The sequence below is a fragment of the Sabethes cyaneus genome, chromosome 1 (assembly GCF_943734655.1).
Source record: "Sabethes cyaneus chromosome 1, idSabCyanKW18_F2, whole genome shotgun sequence".
NCBI classification, from domain to species: domain Eukaryota; kingdom Metazoa; phylum Arthropoda; class Insecta; order Diptera; family Culicidae; genus Sabethes; species Sabethes cyaneus.
In genome coordinates, this window is record NC_071353.1 from 124,913,767 (window position 1) to 124,932,345 (window position 18,579).

Consider the following 18,579-nt stretch of genomic DNA (forward strand, 5'->3'; position numbering starts at 1 on the left):
CTACAAGGTACTCTCCCAGATCCTGTTACGCCGGCTACGCAACTACGGACCAAATATTTACTATCCGGCAGATCTTGCAGAAATGTCGGGAGTACAACGTGCCCATGCACCACATCTTTATCGATTTCAAAGCAGCATACGATACAGTCGATCGAGACAAGCTATGGCAGATAATGCACGAATACGGTTTTCCGGACAAACTGACGCGACTGATCAGAGCTACATTGGATCGAGTGATGTGTTTCGTACGCATCTCTGGGACACTCTCGAGTCCCTTCGAGACGCGACGAGGGTTGAGACAAGGTGACGGTCTATCCTGCATGCTGTTCAACATCGCTCTTGAGGGGGTGATCCGACGAGCGGGCATTGAAACGAGAGGCACGATTTTTACCAAGAGTAGCCAACTTCTAGGCTCTGCAGATGACTTCGATATCATAGCCAGGAACTTTGCGACGGCGGAGGCAATCTACGCCAGACTGAAAGCGGAGTCTAGGAGAATTGGGCTAAAAATAAATGCGTCGAAGACCAAATACATGAAAGGAAGAGGCTCAAAGGAAACAAATGCGCGCCTCCCACGGACGGTAACCGTTGACGGCGACGAACTAGAAGTGGTAGAAGAGTTCGTGTATTTGGGATCGCTGGTGACCGCGGACAACAACACTAGTAAGGAGATCCAGCGGCGCATCCAAGCGGGAAATCGGGCCTACTTTGCCCTTCGTAAAACGCTACGATCAGGAAGCATACGCCGCCGCACGAAGCTAACAATGTACAAAACCATTATTGGACCGGTAGTTCTTTATGGACTTGAAGCCGAGACGCTGCTTACGGAGGACATACGCGCCCTTGCCGTGTTTGAGCGGAAAGTGCTGCGGACGATATTTGGCGGAGTACAAACTGAAAGCGGAGAGTGGCGGAGGCGTATGAATCACGAGCTACAGGCACTGCTTGGGGAGACTCCCATCGTACATCTAGCGAAAGTTAGCAGGCTACGGTGGGCCGGACACGTCGTAAGGATGCCGGACGACAGTGCGACGAAAACGGTCCTCTTCAACAACCCCACCGGCACCAGGAACAGGGGGGCCCAACGTGCACGATGGCTCGACCAGGTCGAAAGCGATTTGCGACTTCTGAGACGACTAGGAAATTGGCGACGAGTGGCCCAAGACCGAGTTGAATGGAGACGAGTGCTTGAAACAGCACGAGCCACCCCGGCTCTATGCTGCTGAAGAAGAAGAAGTATCTTAGATAAAACTGTTAACAAATATATATTTAAGAATAGAAAATTGAAATTATCTCGAAAACCGCCATAATTATGATATATTTCGCGTTTCCACCACTACTGGTACTACCACAACTACTGGAGCATTTACCCTATTAACGAAAATCCAGAGCATGTATAGCGTTTGAAGCGAGTAGTAGTGCCAGAAAAGTATTCGGAACATGAAACTGGAAACAAATTTGCAGTACTCCAACATGACTATTCTCGGTCAGATGGTACTATGCTGGGGATAAATATTCGAAAAATAGTCGCTGGAAAGTTTTTCTTCAACCGCCGCACTCCCCATACTGGGCATTGTGCGTCCATCCCTCACTGGAGTACACTTCTCTTCGGAACAAGTTATCACAGATAGACTTGATTCATTTTTGGCAGACATAATTTATCTTGTAGTAAGACATGATTACCATTTCTTCAGAAAACTCGTTGGAGTCAAGAAATATGTAGTAAAAATAATAGAAAATACTAAGCGTTTCTACTTTATTCATTCTTGGATTCAAGCTGACAATCGGTTATGCATTTATGAATACATTGATGGACTATCACTATCAATATATAGAGTATCCATTTCCAATGGAAAGAAATAAGATTGCACGTTTGAAATAATATGTCACTAGGTAATTAGCAGTTTAAGAGCTTTGAGATTATTAGATCCTGGTCACGTTATCAATGCGGGTACCGAAAGTCCTACGGTCACGTTCGCCAGTCTCACGTGGCCATCTGTCAATGCAGCACACGAGTTTCGAATTTTCACTTTCCATCCCAGTACAAGTGGCAGATACGGAAGCAAGACGATCAAAAATTGTATTCCAAAGAAATTTTGTTTCTATCTGTCGATATAACAATTGGATTTATTTTCAATTTCAAGCAGATGCTGCTCAACTCGGAAGGTGTCTACCGGTTGACGGCTGGCAGCCAGCTGGTAGTCAATACCCAGTCACTTACGTGAGAATAAGAACATCCTCGTCGAAGTCGAAATGCATTCCGACAGAAACGAGCGGAACGTGATTCATAGTCGCGGCACGTGTGCCAACGTGCTAACAAAATCCGGATGGCATACTGCTGGACGGGTAGGTTCGTTTATTCGGACCTAGGCCAAGCTCGCCTAAGTATCCGAATAGGGCAAGGTATTTTAGACTCGTAAAGCAGAGCTGATAGTGTACTAAATTCATTGCCGATTCATTGGCTACGGCTGGATGCCGTACTGAACCTGCATATTGTTACAAACACAAGGAAAGGAAGACAGATAATTCACGAGGCGAAATTATGCGATTTCTTGCAGGAAGAAGGTAGGGATACGTACATGATAGTGACTAGATTTATACACCTGTTCTGAATTAGTGATGGCACGTTGGGTTCCAACGCCAAATAGCAAATACAAATAGGTGACTTATATTCGTTTGTCGTTCGCAGGCGAAACACCTGCCACACTGGCTAAGGAAGCATGCGGATCCGGAAGATTTACTTTTATATCATTAAGAAGTGTTGTCATGCATTTTAATGTACCAAGTGAATTGAATAGACTTCCAGTTCTTTTATGATAGCATATGTTCTACATTGATTTGATTTTGAGTAGTTGGAAATCAAACTCCCTAAACTATTCCAACATTATTATGGTTTTGCTCTAAATCGTTCGATATTCATCAAAACATATTAGAAATCTATAATTTCCCATATAGCCATTCGCCGCGCGATAGCGGTTCATTCAATTCCACACAAATTGTCTGCGGCTTATCGTTTTATTAGCTATCGTAATTGGCATGAAAATAATTTTCACCTCCTGACGTAGCCGCACGCATCATTCAGCCTGCCTTCCGCGGTAGCGACAATTATGTACGTGTGATAATTATAAAACCGATCGTATCAATTATGAACAGCTAACATGCGTATCAATCGTAGATAAGCTGCGTACCGCCAATGTTAAGTTGGAGAAAACAATGATTAGTGAATAGTATTTTATCGCTTGCGAGTTCGTACTATAAATTCGGGACAACCCAGAATTGCGAATTCAGTTGAACCCAAAGCTAAAGGTGCGTAAGATGAACAAATTCGCTGCAGTACTTGCCATTACCTTGGCGTCCCTGGCTGCCGTGTCGGCCCAGTGTCCCAGGATTATTAACCGTGCCGGTTGGGGAGCTCGTGCCGCCAACACGGCCGTTTTGCCGAATCGTCCAGCTCCCTGGGTTGTGATGCATCACACCGCTGGAGCTCACTGTACCACGGATGCTGCCTGTGCCCAGCAGATGCGTAACATTCAAAACTTCCACATGAACAGCAACGGATGGGCTGACATCGGCTACAACTGGTGCATCGGTGAGAACGGTGCTGCCTACGAAGGTCGCGGTTGGGGCCGCCAGGGTGCCCACGCTCCGGGATACAATGACCGCTCGATGGGTATTTGCGTTATGGGAACCTTCACCAACGCCATCCCGAATGCTGCCGCCCGTAATGCCGCTCAGCAGCTGATTTCGTGCGGCGTGTCGCAGGGACACATCAGCGGATCGTACTGGCTCATTGGACACCGTCAGGCAAGTGCCACGGCCTGCCCTGGAAATGCTTTCTTCAACGAAATCCGCAACTGGCCTCGCTTTAATCCTAATGTTTAAGAATTAGTTGAATAAAACCATTTTTCTATCAAGCTAAATTCATCGAGAAATTATTTTGAAATGCTTGTCCAGGTTGAAGAGGAATTCATCAATGAATCATTTTAGGAGCTACGTGCTCAATGAATGTGCCATCCGAGTCATAAAATGTAGTAATCAAATGTTTGTAACATTTGATTAACAGCAAGAGGCTATATTTCCTGCTGATAATATCTTATAAGATGGAAACAAAATTTTTGAAAGAGTGTTATTGTTTTCAATTGTAGTAAGTGTTCAACCTTTGCAGTCGCAGAGATAATCTACTTTATGTTATTTATTCCGCAGTTGTCCAAAACATCCATCAAAGAGCCAACATTGAATTAATTGATAACTTCTCTATTCTGTTAGGTAAAAATACGTTTAATAGGGTACGGGAGGGTATTCCCATCACGCTACTAATTTCGGCATACATTACCTTTTTTGGCTACGCTTCCCCAAATAAAAACTTTGCCGCTATATAACAATATTGAAACGAATGTAGCACTCATAAACTTTAATGTGCTATAACTATTTTCATAAAAATGTAAGTAATTTGCTAAATTTTATTCAATAAACATCAAAACCACTGTTTTTCCACTGGCACGTAATCAGGCTAAAAAAACCAGCAGCAATCCCTTACGCGTATCCGCTCTTGGTGATGGTTTGAAAAACACACAATTATGAACACGTTTACTTATTCTAAAACTAAACAGTTGTAAATATGCTATTACAGAAAAATTCTACTTCTTTTTATCACGGAAGAACAAAAAAATTCCCCTCTGATATGAACATATAAATCACTTTTTATTCACTAGCCATTAGTAGCATTTTGTTTTTAATTCCAGCATATGGTGCGTTATTTACACTACTACCAATATGTGAGGCCTAAAACGCCTGAAATGCTTCTACCGTGTTGACATAGCTAGTATTTGAGTGACAAGCGGCGCTAATGTATATGAACAGTCGTTCATATACATTAGCGCCAGCAGCATGCTGTTGTCACTGCAAAACTAATTATCTTCAATGAGCCCGGAATGTAGGCAATAGCGACACGGTATCACTCGGTCTCTCTTTTGATCTGTTTTTGAAAAGCATTTAATCCCTGTGCAGGCTATTTCGGCCGGTCGGATTTAAAAAACACAGACAGCACTATAGAAAATGGGCCCAATTTAGCCGCAGCGACTTCATCATTTCTCGCGACTGTAACTCAAATTCAGTAGCGTTTTATTAAGACCAAAATACACGCCGATATTCAGTAAACATTATTCTATCAGCTGGTATAAAAATCTTGTCTCGAATAAATATAGTTTCAACGTAATTCCTGAATATGGTTCAGGCTACCGCTTAATGGGCTGAAAATACCCTCCCGTACCCAATATATCAAGAATGTATCAGCGCTTTATTTTTTTCAGTCTCATTTATCATCGTTTACGAGCTTCCGGAATCTAAGAACACTCTAGTCGACCTTCTACCCAGTCTTCCCGAAGTTTTCATTCAGCGTTTTTTAGGCAGTCGAGGAAAAATATGGCGCATTGAAGTCAGTTGGATCTCGGTAGAAGCATGTTCAATGAACCTGAAAATACTGAGAACCGGAGCAGAGGGTCCAAAGCCCCCAAAGGAGGATGGTTTTACTAGCTGTTATCCATGGCTAAAAGTGAAAACGTGAATGGAGAAACCCCTAATCCAAGGTGTCATGCGACCCGTACCGAGGGATGAATGGTGGGAGGGGGGGGAGTTTATAAATACTCAGCCTCAAGCGGAGCCTGTGGAGTACCAGAGCACCCTCCACAGTAATTAGCCCTTACCGCAGCATCATGAGGGGCTTTCGATGCGGCGGACTCTTCTTTCCCGTGGCGTGGACGGATTAGCTAATTCGTTCGTAAGAGGCAATATCCAGAGATCTCCGCCGATGGATACGAGCAGGAGCACAAGCGTAAGCGAAAAGGGAAGCGGCACACCTGCCGCTCCAACTGCATCTACGCCGGATGCAGCGATGAACGGCCCATCGCTAATAAAAGCAGTGGAAGGAAAGAGAGATATGCTACCAAGAGTGGTAGCGGCGTCTCATCAGCTCGAGCCATTATCGAGTTCGTGACAGGTCGCAGCACCCTGGCGAAGGACCTGAAACAAAGTCTGCTCATGCTTCGGAGCACCATGCGTGCTGCGACGAAGGAGCACAGCGAACTCGAAGCGCGAGTAAGAGTGGCAGAGAAAGAGACCGAGAAGGCGTTTGAATCGAGGTCTGCACATGCCTCCCCGTCAATGACTGACCGCACCTTGGCCCTCGCGACTATGGAGCAGTCCAACGACAACAAGGTATCCACCAAACGTGCAAGGCAGTGCCCAGGGGAAGAAATCCCCATGAGCCCGAAGAAGCGCAAAGGGTCGCAAACCAAGCGAAGAACCCTATGAGGGTAACGAGACACAGTTGGCGTCCGACAATCAGTGGGAATTAGTCAAAAAGAAGAAGGCTAGGAAGAAAGAGAAGGATCGAGCTCCACTGAAAGTGGTCAGAAAAAAGAGAAGCAAAGTCGATGCCCTTATCCTCAAAACTGAGAGGCCGAAATATTCGGAAGTTTTGAAGGCCATGAGAGGCACGATCAGTTGAACGGTCTTGGCGCGGATGTGCGGAGTATCAGCCGCTCTCGCACGGGCGACATGATCCTTGAGGTCAAAAAGAATGCCACTGAGAAGGGTTCTACCCACAAAGTGCTGGCAGGGAAGGTCCTCACGGATAGCGTACAGATCCGCGCACTAACGCCCAAGATGGCTCTCCAGCTTAAAAACCTGGACGAGATCACTGAAGCGAGCGAACTAGCACGAGCTCTCAAGGAGCAATGTAACGTGGTGGTGGTTACCGAGGCAGTTCATTTGCGTAAGGGACCGGCGAGAACCCAGATAGCAACTATAAGACTTCCATTGGTAGACGGTCCGTATGCCCACTGAGCGTGTTCCAGCAGCCGGAGGTCTGCTTCCGGTGCTTTGAGCGGGGGCACAAGTACTGGAGCTGTAAGGGGCCAGACCGAAGCCACGTGTGTAAGAGATGTGGCAGTGCGGGCCTTATAGCGCGTGACTGTACTGCGCCGCCCAAGTGCCTGATATGTACCGCCCAACGGGACGCTAAGAACACAACAGGAGGCCCAAAGTGCCCGGCAGGCGCGCCGGCGACTAATACACGGGCGTAGTGCAGGTAACACAACTAAACTTGAATCACTGCAGCACGGCACAGCAACTGTTACACCAAGCAGTTTCTAAGTCGGCAACGGGCATTGCCATCATCTCGGACACATATCGCGTCCCTGCCGGAAACCGCAACTGGGTCTCGGATAGGTCCGGGACGGCGGCTATATGGACGATAAGCAGGTTCCCGGTTCAAGAGGTTGTGTCAACCGCAGACGAGGGATTTGCGGTTGCCAAAGTGGGTGGAGTGTTCTACTGCAGCTGTTATGCTCCGTCAAGATGGTCTATCGAGCAGTTTACTCGGGTGGTAGACCGAGTATCAGTTGTGCTGACTGGTCCAAGGCCGGTAGTTGTAGCGAGCGACTTTAACGCTTGGGCGGTAGAGTGGGGAAGTCGTCGCACGAACCATAGGGGTCGGATTCTGTTTGAGGCTCTAGCAAAGCTCAACGTAGATTTGGCCAACGTCGGCCCCACAAGTATCTTCAGTAGGAACGGTGTGGAGTCTATCGACGACGTGATCATCGCCAGATCTGTAGCCTGACAATGACTACAGTCACAGTGGTCCGCTATGGAGTCGGTCAGATAACGAGGCGGCAGTCGGCGAGTAGAGCCGACACTCCAACCACCCGTGGATGGAAGACAGCATACTTCGATTCCGAAGCATTTGTGGAAGCGATCCGGAGAGAGTGCGGTGATGGCGGTATGCCCGATCCGAACGCTGATCATTTGGTTGAGGTAATGTCGCTGCCATGCCTAGGAAAGGTCGACCTAGGTATGGGAGGTCACCGGCTTATTGGTGGACAGAAGAAATTGCGGAACTCCGCGGAGCGTGCTTTCGTGCGACGAGAACTATGTAAAGAGCTCGTTCGGACTAAGGCAGGGCTGCATGTCGAGTAGCACTGGTTGTTGCACGCGCAGTGTTTAAGAGTGAGATAAAAGCTTGTAAACGAGTCTGCTTTGAAAGGTTATGTGCCAGTGCCAATGAGAACCCGTGGAGTGATGCCTACAGGGTCGTAATGGCAAAGACCAAAGGCGTGATGGTGCCCGCAGAGCAATCGCCAGAGATGCTGGAGCGAATCATCGAGGGCCTCTTTCCGCGCCACGAGTTAAGGCCCTGGCCCCAGGCCGCTGAGTCGTCCAACAGCCGACGTTCCAGTATCTCAGACCATAGCGTAGGATGGTCAGCCTCCCAGCCGAAAATCCAAAGTAACGTGGGCGACGGCGGCTTAGAGGGCGGAGAAGGAAGTGACGGTTACGAACGAGGAACTCATTGAGATCGCTAAATTCCTAAATGTGAGCAAGGCACCGGAGCCAGACGGAATCCCGAATATGGCCATTAAAGCGGCTATTCTAGAGGCTCTAGAATTATTCGGGGCAGTAATGAGCAGATGCCTGGAAGCTGGTCACTTCCCGGACAGATGGAAGCGACAGAACCTGGTCCTATTGCCGAAGCCGGGAAAACCTCCGGGTGTCCCCTCGTCATATAGGCCGATCTGTCTGCTCGATACTGCCGGCAAGGTGCTGGAGAGGGTTATCGTTAATAGACTCTCACAGTACACTGAAGGTACAAACGGTCTGTCAAGGAACCAATTCGGCGTGCAAAAAGGCAAATCTACGGTGGATGCCATCTTGTCTGTCACTAAGACAGCTGAGGTGGCAATTTAGCCCAAGAAGACAGGTATCCGCTAATGCGCGGTTGTTACGCTCGACGTGAGAAATGCGTTTAATAGCGCTAGCTGCGACTCCATAACCAACTCGCTCCGGAACGTCTAAGTGCCGGTGTCGCTGTACAGAATTCTGGAAAATTATTTTCAGAATCGTGTGCTATGCTACAACACGGAGGAGAGTCAGAAGTATGTTCCAATCACTGCAGGGGTTCCGCAAGGTTCCATACTGGGTCCGGTGTTGTGGAACGTCATGTATGACGAGGTGTTGAAGCTGAAGTTCCCGGTACGGGTGCTGATTGTCGGTTTTGCGGACGACATCACCTTGTAAATCTACGGTGAATCTATTATAGAGGTTGAGTTGACGGCTGCCCGCTCGATAAGCATTGTTGAAGATTGGATGCGATCTAGGAAACTGGAGTCAGTGCATCATACAACGGAGGTTATCGTGGTGAACAACCGCAAGTCGGTGCAACAAGCAAATATCAGCGTCGGGGACTGCATTATTTCGTCAACGCGATCCTTAAAACTCCTGGGAGTCATGGTCGACGACAAGCGTAAGTTCGGGAGCCACGTCGACTATGCCTGCAAGAAGGCTTCCACAGCTATTTCGGAATTGTCTCGTATGAATTTTTACTAGCATTGCGGTATACAGCAGCAAGCGAAGGCTATTAGCCAACGTGGTCCAGTCCATACCGTATGGCGGTGTGGTATGGTGTGGTCATCGGCGTTAGGAACCAAAAGCTACCTAGGTAAGCTGGAAAGTACCTATCGTCTCATGTGCTTGAGAGTGGCGAGTGCATATCGCACAGTTTCATATGACGCAATCTGCGTCTTAGCGGGTATGTTGACATGATGGCAGTGAGCGGACAGGACATTACTCCGGATAACTTAGTCCAAAGGATGTGTTCCAGATCGGACGTCTGGGGAGCGGTCAATGCGGCTGCTACTCAGATTGTACTTGAGCTATAAAGCCGCTGGAGAGCCGATTAACGGCGAATAAATAGCCTAACTACCAGTAGTTATCTAAGAGGGTGCGTTAAGCACAATAGCCCCTCCCTGCAGTAATACCAATAAGGTGGTGCCAGGGGGGATAGAGGCTGGAGACTCGAGTAGGGTTTTAGTGGGTCAGAATCCTCACGCCCCATTATGGGGGTCGGGATACCAAACACCACTACCTGAGTTGTCTTCTCAGGTGTCTGATAGTACCGTATCTTCTAAGGTGCTCAGCAGATTTCCCTACTCGTGAAAAAAAGACATACACTTTCAAACATTTATCGCAGTGCATCAATATATAAGAGCGAGAATCCGAAAGAGATGCTTATGCTGGCATATTCGTTAGAATGAGTACGCGTGTGTGAGAAAATTAGACTACAGAAGTGTGGGCTTCGCAACACTGGTTGGTGTTAGATGCAGATCCTCCTTGAGGGGATCAGTGCGAACCTTCGCAACCGACGAGCCGACACTTGTGTAGAAAAACCATCGTTCTGATTTTGAAGCAGACGGAGGATCCTCTCGCTCAAGGTGTGTACTCTATTTGGAACGTAGCGAACCACAAGGGGCCTCGGGAGGTCCCTCATGGTATATGTTCGTAGCAGCGCTTCATCTACCCTCCCTCCAGCTATCTTACTGTCTTCTCGTCGGCACAAACGCCGTAACTGGTAGCTTCTGAACTTTGGCCGTATGGCTCCTGTTCCGCTATGCGCTGAAAAGTCGCTTGAGTGCCCCATCGTCATCTGGGTGCATCGCCGAATCGCGAAGATTGTCCGTTCGGCTCTCCATATTCCCTTTGGGCGAACTCAGAATCGGCGAAGCGACTGTAGGTGTACAGCTAGCCAAATTAGAAACTTTGGATTAGCGGCTTATCCATTCAGGTTTTTACGTAATAGCCATGGATAACAGCTATGATAATCATCCCACGCGTGCCGGTGCTGGTTCAAGTGGAATCCTGACATCCCAAGTACCAAATTTCCATTAATCGTTGTCCTTTTTCTTTTGCCTGGGCCTTACCGATTATTCCGTTGTAGCTCATTTCCTGAATTTCTCCTAGCATAAGTATTTAAAGTAGGGCTTTTTTATGGGCTTATCACTTTGAAAGTAGGGCTTACTAGGGCTGCGATGCCTAGTCTTGCGGGTAAGGCTGCCGTCTTGGGTATAGCTGGAGAGACACAGCGTTTCATAAGTCAGCCATCCGCTCCGGATCAGTTGTAGGTGTGCGACTTATGTCTATATGAGCAAAACACCCATTACCCAGCGCTCTATCTGTCATGTAAATTGACGACTCACCTGACAAGCTACTCGACGCTGAATGACGAAATTCCTAAACGACCGGGCTCAAGGCACCGCAAGCAGTATACAAATACAGGAGCATACCATGGTTTTGTGACGCTCTACACAGTATGTGGCCCCTAACCTGGGATACAGCCGCATACCTGGTACGGAAACGGCGATTCACCGTACAGTGGCATAACCGTCGTGAGCCGCCCGTAACCTGGAGACAGACGCTCACGGCTGGCAAGGCTTTTCCTTTTGCCAACACTCAGCAGAAGCGTGAGTGTCTTCTTTCCTGTCGGTAAAGCAAAGCAAAGCCATGGGTTAGACGTCCTTAACTTGACCCTACCTTCTTGACAGACTTCGCAGCCAGTTATTAGAGTACAGGAAAATTACGGGGCTAGTGCAACAATCCCTGTTGACTCTATAGAACGACACCGCCCAGTCAAGATTCGAACATACGACGACTGGCTGGTTAGACCAGCATCTTACCTCGGAGCTAATTGGGTGGGCCAGTCGGTATACGACCTTAGTTTCCACCGGGGTTGATTACCCGATCTCCACTAAGGTTGCTTGTATTCCGGCTGGATCCACGAGGAGGTAGGCATAGGAGTTGCTGAATAAGAGGCTAATGACCACTGTGTGATCTATTTTATAACTGCAGACTGCAGGTATACGAGGCACCGATGTTACGCATTACCCAGCCGTTTACCGTTCGCGAACCAGTGATACTTCAGTTAAAACCAAAGCTTCACTGCCTAATTGTTGAGTGAGGATTTGCAATTGAAGGTAATGTTGTTGGTTTGCAGTCCAAATTAGGCACGGATTTTTGAGAGCAGGACGGAATAGGACGCAATACATTAATTTGAACCAACGAGGTCTTTTTAATCTCATCCAAATTTGGCAATAAATTTTAGCTGGCAAGTCAGATCGATAATTACACCATGATCTTTCACATGGTTAACACTTTTAAATACCAATTGTATCTGACGCTTCATTTCAATAATGCCATTAAAAGCGAAGAGATGAAGATTCGTTGTCACAAATCGTCCTGCAATAAGTCTATGTTTGTTAGCAGAAACGCAGTATTTGCTGTCAATTAGAGCGGTGCTTATTTAAAATAGATTATAATGCAAGAGACAAGTTAGTAATACCATGGTAATTTCCGACACTTCGGCGATCGCCACTCCTAAAAATCGGAAACATAAAAGAGTCTTCCGAATTCCTCGCACGAACGATTTGTAGGAAATACAGCAGAGCGCTGTGTAACTAAAGCTTCGACAGATTACGACGGGAGCAATCCCAGTGGATTGAGGACAATATGGAGATTTTAATGCTTTGGCAGTAGCCTTAATCAACAGCAGTAATCTGGAAGATATCAAAGTCGACACAATTGTCTGGGTACTTTCAATGTACTGCGTGTGCAAACTGATCTCCGTAAACAACCGAAAATTTTTTGGAATTTTGTTAATTCGAAAAGGAAATGCTCGTCCATTCCTTCCCACGTGTGCCTTGACGGAATTGATGCTACATCCGTTTCTGAATCTTGTGAGCTGTTCGCAAACTTTTTCTGTGTTCGCCAATGAAACAGCGTCTGATCAGGATTCACAAACCGCTGCCTCATACGTTCCTGCTGATTTGGTCAACTTGAATGTGTTTGAGATTACTGCTGACATGATAATAACCGCTGCAAAAAAAACTGAAACGTTCCTTCTTTGCGGGGCCTGATGGCATCCCAGCTGTAGCTTTGAATCGCTGTATTGTACCGTTGGTCGTTCCCTTACGCATTATTTTTAACAAATCTTTCGAACAAGCTAAATTCCCGAATATTTGGAAGGAGTCGTTTATGTTCCCAGTGTATAAAACAGGCGACCGCCGGAACGTTAGAAACTATCGCGGAATTACTAATTTGTCTGCCGCGTCAAAATTGTTCGAAATAATTGTTAGCAGTATGATGTTGTCTCGTACAAAAAACTACATGTCTTCAGCTCAGCACGGCTTCATGCCTGGTCGTTCCGTTTGTACGAATTTAATGGAGTTCACCTCTACCTGTATCTCGCAAATAGAGAATAAGAAGCAAGTGGACGCAATCTACACAGACTTGAAGGCAGCTTTTGATCGGATCGACCATTCAATATTATTGCGTAAACTTTTTCGACTCGGTGCATCCCAACAACTAGTGCAATGGCTCAGCTCATACTTGCGTGACAGGGTATTGCGCGTGCAGCTTGGCACGTGTATTTCTGCGCAATTTACTAATACCTCGGGTGTTCCGCAAGGTAGTAATATGGGACCACTACTTTTTTCACTGTTTTTCAACGACGTCACGTTGCTATTGGACATCGGATGCAGACTTGCGTACGCTGATGACTTGAAATTGTTTCTACTTATTGGAAAAACTGATGACTCTGACTCTGGTTCGGCCACTGCTTGAAAACTGTAGTATTGTATGGTGTCCTCAGCAGTTAACATGGAACCTGCGCATCGAACGAGTACAAAGGAAATTCATTCGGCTTGCCCTGCGACATCTACCGTGGCGTCATCCCGAGATTCTCCCACCGTATCCTGATCGCTGCTGGCTACTTGATCTAGACTCGCTAGATTATCGACGAAAAACGCACCAGGCAGTATTCGTGGCCAAAGTCATCAACGGTGAAATCGATTCCCCCAGACTTTTATCTCTATTGGACTTTCGTGCTTCGCAACGGACTCTACGTTCCACCGGCTTACTGCAAACTCCATTCCACCGTACCGTCTTTGAATGTAATGAACCCGTTACTGCATGTGTTAGAACATTTTCTAAAGTGGAAGAATTGTTTAATTTCGACGAGCCATCGTATAAATTTGTACAAAGGTTATAGAAACCATTCATGTAGACTCTAGTCAGATGAAGTAATAATAATAAATAAATAAAATAAATAAATAAATAAATGCAATATGGACAATGTCTTTTGGATCATTGGCCACAAACTGGACTGAGTCCGCTACACGCCAGAGTTCTTTACTACCAGAGGAGTGAGACGAAAGAGAATTGAGCCTGTAAAAGACCAAGGGAAAGAGCTGAAGAGATTGAACCGGGAAATGCCCAGGGTCAACGCTTATTACGGTTGAAACTGGGTGAACCCAAAGCCAACGCTGTGGGGCGTGAAAAAGCCGAATCAATTTATCTTCGTAGCTCATAGAAAGTATTTCACCCGTCACTGTTGTCTGAACGTAAGTCACAAAATAATCCTTGAACAGCATCTTTCTGTTAAAAGACAAAAACCTGAGGTTGAGGTAGGGGAAGACTGTCCAGAACGCACCGAGGGGGTTGAATGGCCCATGGTATTAATTGTTTAAAAACGCGGAAACTATTTTGTAAAATTATGATTGCGCATTTTATTTTGGTGTAAAACGAGCTAGGGTATGTTGCTACATCGTCGTAATTGCCTATTCCCGTCCTATCCAACACAAATTATTAAAAATATCACCATTTTTATGACACACAATGCAAAACTAGTTATTCCCTAATATTTTAGTTCGTTGTCTATCATACGCAATCAATCAAAGTGAGCTGAGATCTATTTAAATGCTTTTTATCATTAAAGAAGTCCTACCAGCCAAATTTCCTACGTTTTTTCGTGCGACGAAGAAGACAATGTCGACAAATCGTTTTAATTTCCGTCATTCATAAATGAAAACAACTCACGAAAGGTATTGTCGTTATTCTACAGGCAGAAAAACTTGCCTGACCTGCAGAAATTTTGTAGAATAACATTTGTCATGCCGTCCTACACAAATACATGCGGGTTAGCTTCGTAAACATTGTTGTGATTTTTAGTTCGGACGATGAAAAATTTTGATGGACGGATTTTAAAACGGTACGACGAATTTTAGTAATGAAGTCAGTTGCGTAATTTCAATAATATGCTTTAATAGTCGCTTTTCAGTGGTTTCAAAGTTCACGGATCGGAAGGTAAGTGTGTTTTAGTCAAATCAGTACAAGAAATTTTGAAGTATTCACTAAATCCATCCAGCAAATGATGAAAATTAGAATGGCTTTCCTTATTACAACGGGAATTAGAAAAAGACCCTAATTCATAATTGTGTATAACATGTAAAGGCATCAAACGTAGCCACATCCAATCAAATTAAGCGATTATCCGGGATCTCATTCCACATGTAAGAAATCACGGTTTTCCCTTAAGCTTGTACCACTAGTCGTTATGCAAAATTCATAATAAATACAGTCTATCTAATGGATATACTGTCATACTCGATGATTCTTCACAAAAACGGCATTAACTAGGCATGGTTTTCACATGTATTGTAAAAAACTTCAAAATACAAAACTGGGGTAGAATGCACCACAGCGGGATCGAACAGTTATAAAATATTTTTAATTTGCGGTACATTTTTTGTTTCAGATTATTTATTAAAAATGTAGCAACATTATGTATTGTATAGGACTTAGAATTTGCCTTAAACCTAATTGTACTTTGTTTAACATACAATATTTCATCAGACATCAGTTGGAGAAAAATAAATGAATAAATTTTATTGCCAATTATGTTGAGATATGAACCTATTATATCCCAACAAACAAACGTATGGACAAACGTTATAACAAACGCTTGCGCCATTTTGGAAGCCTAGTTTTAGGAGTTTATACAACACGTGATTATATGTAAATTTGCTGGTTGCGTTTAACGCCTGGCTGGGAAAACTTGATGCGTTTTGCCCACGGGTTTTGGCGTTTTGCCCCACATAATGATTTTGACTCTTGCTAAAAATCGTCAAAAATAACAAAAAATACCGGTTTTTGTTAGGAAATTTCACCAGGAGTTAGTGTAAAAAAGATCCCAAAGTCTTCTAGAGGTTGAAAAACGTGGAACAAACACACCGTTGCTCTGCAAAATGATGGTTTACTTAAGCGGTGCGTTCTGCACCACTTTACCCTAGGTCTATTCATCTTACGGTATAATCAATAACCGCCGAGCAATGCAACGTTCATAGGACACGCTGGTAGTCTACAATCAGTGGCATTCAATCAGGTCTCTATCGTCATCGAATCGGTGATTCACAATCTCTTCAAATCCAGATAAGCCATGCGTACGTGAAACGCTTTTACTTTTCTTCTGTATATGAACAAAGTGACTTAAGTTTTGTGCTACAGAGTCTAAACAACTCGCTAGAACTGTAATCCATAATTCATAAATTGAACTTTATTATTTAGAATGCCCATAACAGTACGGCCCTTTTAAGTTAATCACTGAAATTCTGAATCGACTGAATCGAAAGCTTGGCGCCTAAAACTAAACTATGTCAAAAAGGGACAGAATTTCACCCAAAGATTATCTCATCAAACTAACATACTGGTCCCAACTTTTAATCTGATATAATGTAGAGGTGTGAGAATGGATCACCGAGCCCCTAAGTAAATAAGGTTGGGTTTTTTGCGAATATGCCAATTGCGCCGATAATGCGCTTATCGGATCGGTGCAGATGTATAAATATGGACGACTCGACGGGTGAAAGCAGTACAGTTTTAAAGTGCACAAGATGAATAAATTAGCTGCAGTTGTTGTCCTCACCTTGGCCTCGTTGGCTGCCGTGTCGGCTCAGTGTCCGCGAATTATAACCCGTGCCGGTTGGGGAGCTCGCGCTGCCAACACAGCCGTTCTGCCGAATCAGCCAGCCCCATGGGTCGTGATGCATCACACTGCCGGAGCCCACTGCACCACCGATGCTGCCTGTGCCCAGCAGATGCGTAACATCCAAGGTTGGCACATGGATGGCAACGGATGGGCTGACATCGGCTACAACTGGTGCGTCGGTGAGAACGGTGCCGCCTACGAAGGTCGCGGCTGGGGTCGCCAGGGTGCCCACGCTCCGGGATTCAATGACCGCTCGATGGGTATTTGCGTTATGGGAACCTTCACCAACTCCATCCCGAACCTTGCCGCCCGTAACGCGGCTCAGCAGCTGATTTCGTGCGGTGTTTCAGGGGGACACATTGCCGGAGGATACTGGCTTATTGGACATCGTCAGGCGAGCGCCACGGCCTGTCCCGGAGATGCTTTCTTCAACGAAATTCGCAACTGGCCGAGATTTAATCCTAACCCTTGAACAACGTTTGCTGCTCGTGAAATAAAGTGGATTCTTTTTGTTTTGTAATACCATCGGTACTTGTTGTTTGTGGATGATGACACTAAGGAAATTCGACATTTAAACGACGTTCTATTTATTTCAGCAACAGTGTGAGAGAGCAAATCCTCCCAGTTGGCTTTGAGGTATGACTTTGGTTTATCAAGGCGGTCGTCGTATATTCGAATCTTGACTGGAGATGATTCTTAATGTCAATAGGATCGTAGCAAAAAAGCAGAAAGCCAAATTCCGTTGCAAACCTTGCTTTTTGGCTTTGTTTTTATGAGAAAGTAAAAAAAAACTTGTCAATGACAGACATTCCACGCGATTTCAAAAATCAATCCAAAGCAAATTGTCGGACAATGCCTTAGTACGAAAACCAGTTCGATTACATTAGATTACTCTCTCTAAAAGCAAAAATTACAGCTTAAAGTGGAGTAAGTATAATAAATTTTCATACGAATGCAGCACACGTACCGGCAAATGGAGAGATTATCGCTCATTTGAATAAATTATTATTTCATTTCGATCGAAGGAATGCACCTGACGTCCTTCCTTCCAACTGACTAGAGACGCTGGATGTTGGATCGATTGGTACTTATTCTGGAGAACAAAGCGTTTCGGTTCCCTTTCATCGAACGGTTTGTGCAAATGACACCGACACAGACAGAAATCGGTGAACAAGTTTCCCAATCAATGCACCTACCGACGGACGACCGCACACATCTCGTTGCCATTATTCCTCGAATCGAGGAGGAATCGTCGTTGATTAAACTCTCGATGTGCGCATTCTATCCTATGAGATTCATTCACGAAAAAAATCGCGAGCTGCTCTCGATGCCAGGCAAACGTTCCAGTGCCATTCAATTCTTATTTATAAAGAGGTGTCTATTTTAGGTGCATTACCATACAGATTCGTTCCGTTTATCGTCTTCATTGAGCATAAAATGCTAGCACACGATTTAAATTTGGTTGACAAATTCTTAACCTTTTTAAAGTGTACAAACTCAAATTTAGAGCAACTTCCAACATGAAAAATGTTAGAAGCTTATGAATACATTGGAGTGCTCTTTATTTGAATAATTTATTAATGTACATTACTTATGCAGTGGTACTTCACCTTAGATCCAACTAGCTCGAGGTTTTCAACAGCTAGGTCAGTAAACGCAAACTATGGCGAAGCTTTTGAACTACCTTCCCACCGATGGATGGCCCTGCGGCCCAAACGTGCCAAAGCGAACGGTATTCTTACTGCCCTTAGAGAAAATACCTAGAATCTAAGCGGTAACAGCTTGGCAGAAACAGGCGTGAATAAGATTAGCATCAATCATTTATCCTTCCGTCCGATTAAGCAGAACTTTTCACAGAAATTAAATGCACTGTGACTGCAAAGTGAAGGCGGCAGCAGCAGGTCCAGCCGAAACCGAAACCCGACCGAGCC

At 45.3% G+C, this 18,579-nt stretch overlaps 2 protein-coding genes across 2 annotated transcripts; both read left to right on the forward strand.

Annotated features, from left to right (window-relative positions):
* The first annotated feature begins 3,315 nt into the window (after positions 1–3,315).
* On the forward strand, positions 3,316–3,882 carry LOC128742216 (peptidoglycan-recognition protein SC2-like). Its single transcript, XM_053838499.1, has one exon. The coding sequence runs from the start codon at positions 3,316–3,318 to the stop codon at positions 3,880–3,882; it is 567 nt and encodes a 188-aa protein (XP_053694474.1).
* A 12,671-nt stretch (positions 3,883–16,553) lies between these two features.
* Positions 16,554–17,337, forward strand: LOC128738882 (peptidoglycan-recognition protein SC2-like). Its single transcript, XM_053834342.1, has 2 exons — positions 16,554–17,176; positions 17,245–17,337. Exon 1 carries the CDS (start codon positions 16,554–16,556, stop codon positions 17,118–17,120), a length of 567 nt encoding a protein of 188 aa, XP_053690317.1. The 3' UTR covers positions 17,121–17,176; positions 17,245–17,337.
* Positions 17,338–18,579: the final 1,242 nt, after the last annotated feature.

Excerpts from the sequence above, each read along its gene's own strand:
- LOC128742216 (XM_053838499.1), top strand. The coding sequence starts at position 3,316 with ATGAACAAATTCGCTGCAGTACTTGCCATTACCTTGGCGTCCCTGGCT.
- LOC128738882 (XM_053834342.1), top strand. The coding sequence starts at position 16,554 with ATGAATAAATTAGCTGCAGTTGTTGTCCTCACCTTGGCCTCGTTGGCT.